This window comes from Carica papaya, chromosome 9 (genome assembly GCF_054855325.1).
Source record: "Carica papaya isolate Zhongbai chromosome 9, ASM5485532v1, whole genome shotgun sequence".
In the NCBI taxonomy this organism is placed as follows: domain Eukaryota; kingdom Viridiplantae; phylum Streptophyta; class Magnoliopsida; order Brassicales; family Caricaceae; genus Carica; species Carica papaya.
This window is the reverse complement of record NC_142317.1, coordinates 9,577,133-9,587,046: the sequence shown is the minus strand read 5'-3', so window position 1 is coordinate 9,587,046 and position 9,914 is coordinate 9,577,133. Positions and strand designations below refer to the sequence as shown.

At 30.4% G+C, this 9,914-nt stretch overlaps 1 protein-coding gene across 2 annotated transcripts; it reads right to left on the bottom strand.

The window, feature by feature from the left end:
- Window positions 1-3,768: 3,768 nt before the first annotated feature.
- On the bottom strand, window positions 3,769-9,640 carry LOC110822981 (NAC domain-containing protein 83). Of its 2 annotated transcripts, XM_022053226.2 has the most exons (4): window positions 9,039-9,617; window positions 4,902-5,123; window positions 4,379-4,650; window positions 3,769-4,196 (listed from the first exon to the last, which is right to left on the bottom strand). In XM_022053226.2, the coding sequence occupies exons 2-4, from the start codon at window positions 5,080-5,082 to the stop codon at window positions 3,906-3,908; spliced, it is 744 nt and encodes a 247-aa protein (XP_021908918.1). In that variant the 5' UTR covers window positions 5,083-5,123; window positions 9,039-9,617; the 3' UTR covers window positions 3,769-3,905. The 2 variants fall into 2 exon arrangements, 1 of the variants encoding a protein (XP_021908918.1); XR_002541312.2 differs by lacking the exons at window positions 3,769-4,196; window positions 4,379-4,650; window positions 4,902-5,123 and adding an exon at window positions 8,046-8,372 and having other exon boundaries at window positions 9,039-9,640.
- Window positions 9,641-9,914: the final 274 nt, after the last annotated feature.

Sequence of the window (9,914 nt, the reverse complement as noted above, 5' to 3'; positions counted from 1 at the left end):
AAACATCAACATAATATGAATATAGTCAAAACACTGAAATTTGTGAGTGGACTGAACCTAAGGTATTAAAGTGACTTTATCTTAATTATATTGTATATAATGAATAAGATGCCCTATTTAGCAATTTAAAACAGAACACCCATTTCAAGATGCTATTTTGGAAGGAAGTAACATATGATCTTATAAAAGTTTTTGGATGCTTAGCCTATGCTTCAACACTTACAGTAAACATAAATTTAATCCAAAAACTAGAGGACATGTGTTCCTTGGGTTTCCATATGGGATGAAAGGGTATAATCTTTCTAGTATAGAAGATGAAAGAGTATTTATGTCCAAAAATGTGATATTCTATGCACACATTATGCCATATAAAAAAATGTTTGGAAAAAAAGATTATGAGAATTTTAATTGTCTAGCTTAAGAAGCACAAAAATATCAACAAAAGAATTAAACAAATGAAATGAATTTTGAAATCAAAGGGAGAAGTATGAGAATGAGAAAGATGGAAAAAATGAAGAACATAAATTAATGCAACCTTCAACCTCTATTTTAGACAAGGATAGAACTAAGGATACTTCAAATCAGGTAGAACAAAAAGTGAAATCCTTGAAGAAGTAAGAAAATAAACCAAATCAAGAAGACTTCCTGCCTATTTAAAGGATTGTGTCTGTGAATAAATGATAGCTGTAAGTCGTCAATTGATGACACCAAATAACTACAAAACCGTGAAAAGAGCAGTCCTCATTTCATCAGTCGTAAATTATTATAAGATCAATAATGAATACCAATCTTTTGGCTGTTAGTTCTCAATGGGAACTTAATAGTTATCAAGAAACATGCAACAATATAACTTGGACAAATTCCATGAGACGTGAGATAAATACATTAGAGAAGAATGGGACATGGATCATCATCAATCTTTCACAAAAAAAGAGGGCAATAGGACATAAGTTGGTATACAAGATCAAATATAATGTAAATGACACAACACAAAGGTATAAGGCTCAATTGGTTGCCAGAGGATTCATACAAAAAAAGGGATTAGATTGTCACCAAGATTTTTCTCCTATAGCAAAGATTACTATAATGAGATTACTTTTTGCACTTGCAATCACATGAGGGTAGAGCCTCAAATAGCTCGATGTAAATGATACCTTTTTACACGAAGATTTAAATAAAGATGTTTATATAAAATTGTTGCCTGGCTATCCAAACAAGAGATCAAAGGTGTGCAGATTGAAGAAAAGATTGTTGGATTAAAGTAAACCTCACGATAGTTGTATGGCATGTTTTCAAAATCCATTTTGTAACAAAGTTTCAAGCAATCCAAGGCGGATTACAGTTTGTTCGTGAAGGGAGGTAACAAAAACTTTACTGTTGTATTAATTTATGTTGATGATATTATTGTGATTGAGAATGACTTAAAAACAGTTGAGACTTTAAAATTAGCTTTAGATAAAAATTTTAAAATAAAAGACTTAAGAGATCTTAAATACTTTTTAGGAATAAAAGTTGCAAAAAGTAGTGGTATTATATACATATGTTAGAGAAAGTATGTACTAAATCTCTTGAATGAAGCGGGGATGTTAGGAGCATGACCACCAAGCTCCCTTTGGACTAGAATTTAAAATTGTCTAAGATGGAAGTGCATCATTTGCAAATCCCACGATTTTTAGAGAACATAAAGGGGAGTTAATGTATTTAATCCTCACAAGGCCTGACTTATCATATTCTATTGGAATTTTAAGTTAGTTTATGGAGAAATCACATGATTAGCATCTATATATTGCCTGTAAAGTACTCAGGTATATTAAGAGTATTTCTGGGCAAGATCTATTATACCTATTAGTCTCAACCTTGAAAATTGAAGTTTATTGTGATAATGACTAGACATCTTGTCCTGATACACGTAAATTAGTGATCGGATATTGTATCTTTATTAGAAAGTCATTAATTTCTTAGAGGTCAATGGACGTAAATGACTATATTAAGATCATCAGCTGAACCTAACTACTGGGTTATGGCAACATGTTAAATTATCTAGTTAAGGTATTTGTTGGCAAATATGAGAATTGATTGTTCTGAGACAACAATCCTATACTTAACAACAAGGCTGCATTACACATTACAATAAATCCAGTATATCATGAGAGAACTAAACATATCGACCTGGATTATCACTTAATCTAGGATACGAGAAGGGATACTGACAACAAGCCATATTAAAAGTTTAGAACAGATAGATGATGCGATGAACAAATGTATTTCTATAGGATTGTTGCAATTGTCCAACATGGGAGTGAAGAATATATACTCTCCATCTTACGAGGGGTGTAAAAGGAACAAATACATGGAGAACTAGGAACGGTCATAGGCTAAACTGGTTGCATGTATATGTATATGTTGTAAGTATGTACAATGTTGACATTAAATGGTATCATTCAATGTTAAGATATTAAAAGGAATTAACTCCATTCATGTGTGGTGTTGGTATGCCTTACTTAACCTACATAAATACATATATATACACACTCATTCTTTCATTTTTAAAATAAGAAGGCGTTTAGGGTTTATCCCCTTCAATCTTCGTTAAATCTTAATACCTGGTAAAATTTTTGTTTTGTTTTGAGTATTTATAAGTTATTCTTGCAAAGATTTAGTGTAGATTAAGTAGGAAACTTTATACGTTTACCATAAAAAGCTTTATATGAATGAAAAACAAATTTCAAGAGCCTATTATGGAAGAATAGATGACCATTTTCTGCAATTGAGCTTTGAGAAAAAGTCGAGTTAAGTTAACTTATGTGGGGAAGAGAAAAATGATCTTAATAGTTTCACTTTAAGTGAATAATCTTCTCGTGAGTGTTAGAAATAAAATTTTAAGATAATTTAGAAAAATATTTTTTTTTGTTCTTTTTGGAACAAAGCCATACCAAATTGATGCATGAAGTATTATGTATAGGTCGAGAAATGCCAATAAAAATTGGAAGGAAATTAGCAATATTAATTTATCACTATTTTATTTAAAGTATTATTAAAGGGTCTTCTACTATTACTAGTCCATTGCCACATTATATATATATATATATATATATAACTCAATAGGGCATCTATATATGAACAAGAAATGTAATTTCTTAAAAATTTGGTGTGCTTATCTCAGAACACAGCAGCAAATTTATGAGATTTAGCTGATAAGAGTTGAAGGATTAATGTGACATTTTGAAAATGATCGGAAGGATAAAGCTAAGTATAGCAAGATCAGACATAATTAAGCAAATATATTTATTATTTAAACAGAAGAAAATTGAACGTTAATTTTGCCAATTATTTATTGTAATTAAAAAAAGAGATCCATATTTTACACGTAATTATAAGAAAAGAAGAATGATTTCACCTTTCAAATCTCCCGTGCCTTGATATATATTCTTGCAAATTGGAAATTTGATGTCTTTGTGTGTGTGTGTGCTTTGGCACCAAGAAGTCTTTATGCAAAGTCGATGGATATATATAAAGCTTTTCTGCCTTTTAATATTCTTCTCTCTTAGCGATATCCCCATATTCTCTTCCTTGTCTTTTGATATGAAAAGTTGAAGAATCTTTGCCAACTAGCTACTGATTCTGATCATCTCTCAATTTGCTTAAATTATCATTTTGCTTCAAGTCGAAGTGATTGTAAGAATTAACCAAACAAAATCTGCTGCAAGCTTACATTACAAGTTATAGATATATCATAATAAAGCATACCATAATTAATACACAAATCAATTGCTTAAACCAATCAATTTTAATTGGTATTGATCAATGATTCGTCTTTGAAAGGCACCCATATTAGTCCTTCAATGAATATAGCTATGGCGCATGATAATCATAGACAATAATTAACATTAATAATAATTAGTTGATCAGAAGGCACTGCTTTCTTCAAGATCATCTGATTCACTCGAAGAGGCTGCAGTGATGCCACTGGAATTCGACGATGACGAAGAGGAACAATTAGGACCTGAACTAGTACCAATCTTCTCGCCATCTCTCACTACAAAATCAAAGAATTTAAGCTGACCCATCTCAGCATTATAATTTTTGTAACCTTGATTAGCACCAACGTGATCCCCATCATCATTTTGATCACTGCTTGATCTTTTCCTCATGTACACATGACAAATAACCCACTTCTCCATTTCGCTCAGCACATTCTGCACATAGATTTACATTGAGCCAAAGTATTAATTATACATATATATATATATATGTATGTATATATATGCATGATCAAGTTAACTAATTAACAACATAGAATTTACAATTAAGTAATGTGTATACATATGAGTACAGTGCAATAATCTTAATTTGATAATATACTGTAATGATTACTTGCCTGGGTTAAATTATGGTTATGATATGGATATGTGTTAACAAGGCGATATTCATGCATGACCCAGCTGGTTCTAAAACCATGAGGAGGTTTGCCTTTATAGAAAACCAAGGTCTTCTTCATCCCAACCATCTGATTCTTTCTTGGAGATGAAATCTGCCTGTCTGATCCAGTTGCCTTCCAATAACCCGAAACAGTTGCTCTATTGATCCGATTCCCATTTCGATATTTGGCTTCCTTACTGCTGAAGAAGTACCTCTCTTGCTCCAATTCACCTAATCAAAGGCAAATGCATTAACGTGGAAACCATATGTATTTTAGTAGAATTTTACAAATTCATCAAATAGAGAATATATACATACCAATCATAATATAAGAGAAAACAGCATGCTATTGAAAGCACACAAGAATATGCTACGACTCAAACTTACAGTCTCAAGATGTATTAGTCCTTTAGCTAAGTGTCGTTTGGTATGTATATATATATGTATATGTGCACGCCTATATTCATAGAGCAAAGACCAACCTGGCAGATCCCAAGGATCGTACTTGCAAAGATTGACATCAGGAATGATGGAAGCCGGCAAGGGAAAAGAGAAGACCTTGCATTTGAGGTACCGAAAAACAAGCTCTTCATCTGTTGGCTGGAATCTGAAACCAGGAGGTAGTCTCATGGCTCCATCTCTGACAAAATTGAATTTCGCCATTTTCAGAATCCTTGAGAATGATGTAATTCTGGTCTGCGTACCTGAAATGGCTAGCCCTTTGATTGAGTAAGTATTTATAATGAGGTAATTCTGCCCTTTGAATGGCGACCTGTTTACTACCAGGCTGTAGAATAATTAATTAATTAAGATTGATATAGAAAAAATTGAGAGAGAAAGAGAAGACGATGAGTTTGGTCAGAGAGTAAGTGGATATATGATAAATATATATATATATATAGCAAGGGTGATGTGGTGGACGATACGTTGGGTTTGGGGAGGGACAATAATAATTTTAGTAGAAATTCAATTAGTAGCGCGTTTATTACTTGTTTGACAAAGAAATAAATATAACCATAAATTAAATTATAAAGTGATTAGATTGCCTTTAAAAATGGTATCCAACGTAGACCATAGCATTTAAAGAAAGCTTCAGATTATATATATACGTACATATATACACACACACTAAAAGGAAACATTATATACATATATATAATGTGTATATATATTAAAAAGTGAAATTTTGAAAATAATTGGGCTCTTTTTCCATTTTGATCTCTATATTATATTATATACATTATCTATTTAATAAATGCTAAAATATATTTTAATTTCCTCTAAATTATGTACTAAATGATAAAAATAAAATTAAGGCGATAGTATTATTATGTTGTTAGTTTTTAGTTCAGTACAACCTTTAAAATTTATGTATTATATATATATATATATATAAATTCTTAATAACTTATTTTTTTATGAATACATCATTCATTTTGTAGATTTTTCATAAAAATTAAAGTATAATAATATACAATATATGTACTACACAGATATTGTTTATATTTTTAAACTGATAATTTTAATATATTGTTAAGGAAATAGTTAATTTATCTGCTTGAGTTATTTGATTGTATTATATAACTAATTTTTGTTAATCAACTTCAAATAGAGCATATTGAGATGATTTTATAATATTTAAATGTAATAATATTTTTTATATTTTCATTTACAAGTTTTTTATATAATTTTTTTCATTTAAATAATATTTATTTATATTATTTAATATAATTATAAAATTATGTGAGTAGCATATATACAAATCTTAGTTTAGTTATAATTTTAGGATCAAAATTTTCTTCATAAGAATGTTGTAAGGTTAAAGATTCTAATGACTCAACTATCACAGTTAACTTAAAACAACAATATATGTTGGACAGTTGAAGTTGGTAGAAATAAAATTGGTTCAACACATTTTCAAAATTATTTAGGTTGTTTCTCTGGTTACTATCTTAATTTATAGAACTAATTTTGTACATGCTACACTATTCTGTGGCTATAATAATGACCCTGGTAACCAGAGTGAATAATACAACAAATAAATATAGAATTAGGGTTCCTATTTCATTTAAGTATACTTGAATATATATATATATATATATTATAAATATAAAATTAAGCTACTAATTAAAGAAACAAACAAAAATATCACATTAATTTGGTAATAATTACGTTGACCCTTTTGTATGAGATTTTTATATATGATTATTTGTTTCATTGATATATATATATATATATATAAAGCTTTAATTAAAGTGACTTAGTGAGTAAGTTTCAGAAGATCAATGCATGGTCTAATCTAGTCTTCTGATTGACTTATAGATGGTGAATTCACCCATTTATGGTTCTATTTTATCTTTAGTGATTCTGGCTTTAAAGCCTTTCTCTTTTGAGAAAAATAAGAACTTGGTTGCTAAAGGACATGGAGCTTTTAACCTTTCCAACGTGTACATATTAGAATTATAATCAACATATGTGTATATGTGTTTATACAGCCGCTACTATTTTCTTTTTCTCCAAAAGAGAAAAAAGTTTTTATGCCACAATATTTTTAGTTTCTTAATTTTGTGCGCAAATTTTGGTAGTTGAGTTATGTAAGAAATCAAAAAAAAATAAAAATACGCACATTAAAAAGATATGCTTTTATGATACCCACATAGAAAAGTGAAATTTTGAACGAAGGAGACAAATTTCTTGAGTAGGAATTTGGATTGGTACTTTCCTTCACTACGAAGATCTTACTTTTGTTTTTCTGTTTTTTTTTTTTTTTTCTTCTTTTATTTCATGTGTAATGTTGATCAAGATCTTCAGCCTCAAAAGATATATATATAGATATAGATGCATACACAATTTGTATATACATGTTTCAAAGTCTTCATTAATTTGCTTGAAACAACATCAACAAAATTAATTATAATAATTATTATATGTACATGTAATATCTGGAGTTGCTATTGTAAAATTTAACATAATATTCTGTTTATAATATTTTTACATAAAGATTGAGAAAAATATAATTATGTAATATAGAGATTAATATTTGACATAGTAATAAAATATCAAGTTTAGTTAAACTTTTAATGTAATGATAAGTTGCGACAGTCCAAACTCTCATTTACAGTTCTGACCGTACGCACATCATATCATGATAAAATAATTTATAAAAATATTTCAAGTAACAAATTTTAAAATAATAAAAAGTACATCATTTGCATACTTAGTTCAAAATATCAAATATTCATAAGACATATCTAAACTCTAAAATAAATACTCACTAAAAATAAAATGATTAACATTAAGTACTGTTTAAAATAAAAATTAAACGATCTCCTAACAAATCTTTCATTGTTCATGACCAGAGTTTTGAATATTCTGATTTGAAAAAAATGATTAATAAATAGAATGAATTTAATATGCTCAGTAAGTATGTAAGTACCATAAACAATAAAGTAACTCATTTAAGTTGGTATAAAATATAAAACTACTGATATAGACAGTTTAAAATACTTTTTTCTTTAGTTCAGAAAAACGTAATATTTACACTCTAATTCATTCACTAAACCCTATAAATCAATTTGTTCGATAAATATCAGGATTCAGTATAAATAGCTCAATAAACATCAGAATTCAATGTCTGATAAACAGTTCAATAAATATCATAATTCAGTATTTCAGTATCACAAGTTTTATACATAAATTTCTATCTATTCATAATAGTTTATATCATATTGAAAATGGTTTCATCTTATTTAATAATATCACCGTTGTTGATTATTTTTATCGCTTCATCGCTCAATGCCATTTTCGCTGGTATCATCAAGGGTAGAACGAATCCCTTCGAGCTATAGGTACTAGATAATAGATAACTGATTCCCAACCACGATGTCTGGTACGAGAATTCCCAGTCAGGTCTGACTGAGACCGTATCTACAGGTAGGGTTTACCGAGATTACCTGCCAAATTAGCCACACACGCGCACACCCCTCTTTGACACTGGTTAAATGGATTTTCCAAACCTTCTAATAATTATCTATTTATTTCAACTCGCTAATAAACTCCCTAAGTTTATCATTTAATATTTTTTATATCTATAACACACATATTGTAAATATTCATTACCCTAAACTTTTTTAGGTATCTTTAATATATTCACAATTACATAGCAATTAGTACATTTACAAATTTAATTACAAAATATAATAGAATAATTCATCAGTAATTTCAATAATAAACATAAATAAAAACACAATAATATAGTAAAATTTTATCGAAATTTTGCACCTAATTTTTAATTATTAAACTAATTAACTAGAGATCACCTACCGAGTACTGTTAGTAATTTGCTTAAACATATCAAACTATATTTTTAAGCACTTACGCACTTACTTGATTTTCGTCTAAATTTTGTTCGTAAAATTATTTCAAATGTACAAGATCAATTTGTTACAGTGATATCCGTATCAAGTTAGTAATGAATTGGTTATTCATTAATTTCAAATATCCGTGTCTAAACTTATTCCTAATTTTAAACTAAATAAATCATTTATTGTATTAAAATTAAATAGAATTAATAAATTTTAAATATAAAATAGTAAACCATCAGAAATTTTTGAACTCACCTACTGGAAGCAGGTCTTTAGGACTCACTGCGCACAACCATCAGAAGTCCATGCGCCTCCACACGCACTGCCGCTGCCCACCACCGGTCGTTACCGCTCGCCACCGATCGTCGCTGCGGATTAGCCGAAATTCACCGCAGAGTGCTTCACGCCCTCAAATCCAGCACAGATCTGGTGGAATCATGCCGAAGGGAGCTGCGGAACAGCCAAACACATGTCGAGCTGTCGCGCAAAACGTCTTCTTCTCCTGCGCACCGCCGCGCGTAGCAACGGCCTTTCTTCCTCTTTTTTCCTCATCTTCTTCCTCCTATCCTCTCTCGGCTGCCGACTGACGCTAGCTGCAATCCTTGTCTCTCTATTTTCCTCTCTCTCTCTCTCTCTCTCTCTCTCTCTCTTTTCCTGCACCGATCTCCTTCCCTACCTTTGTGTTTTATAGGGAGGGGTGGGAAAAGTCCTGCACGACCCTTCTTCCCTATCGTACTGGTCTCATCTCCTCCTTTTTCGGCCGATGGAAGAGGCGTACACGCCTCGGCCTCTTCACCTTCCCCGACCAAAGTCAAACATGCCTTTGATTTTTTTTTTCTTTACCTAAAACGACACTGTTTTGGTTTGTTACATTGATGGACCCATGCTACCCTGACCTAGTTTGATTGGACCAGGCTAAATTGACTCACAGATTATTGCCAGACTTTTTAGTCCAGTCAAATCCACTGCCCTAAGTTGTGGCTAGCCTGACACGGATCAGGCCTACTAAAGCCTAATGGGTCAATCCTATAATTTAATTAGGTGAAATTTTGCACCAAAGCCCTCCATTTTCCATGTCTAAAAATTCATTATAATTTTTTTTTTTGAAATTGCACAATAAACAATGAGGAA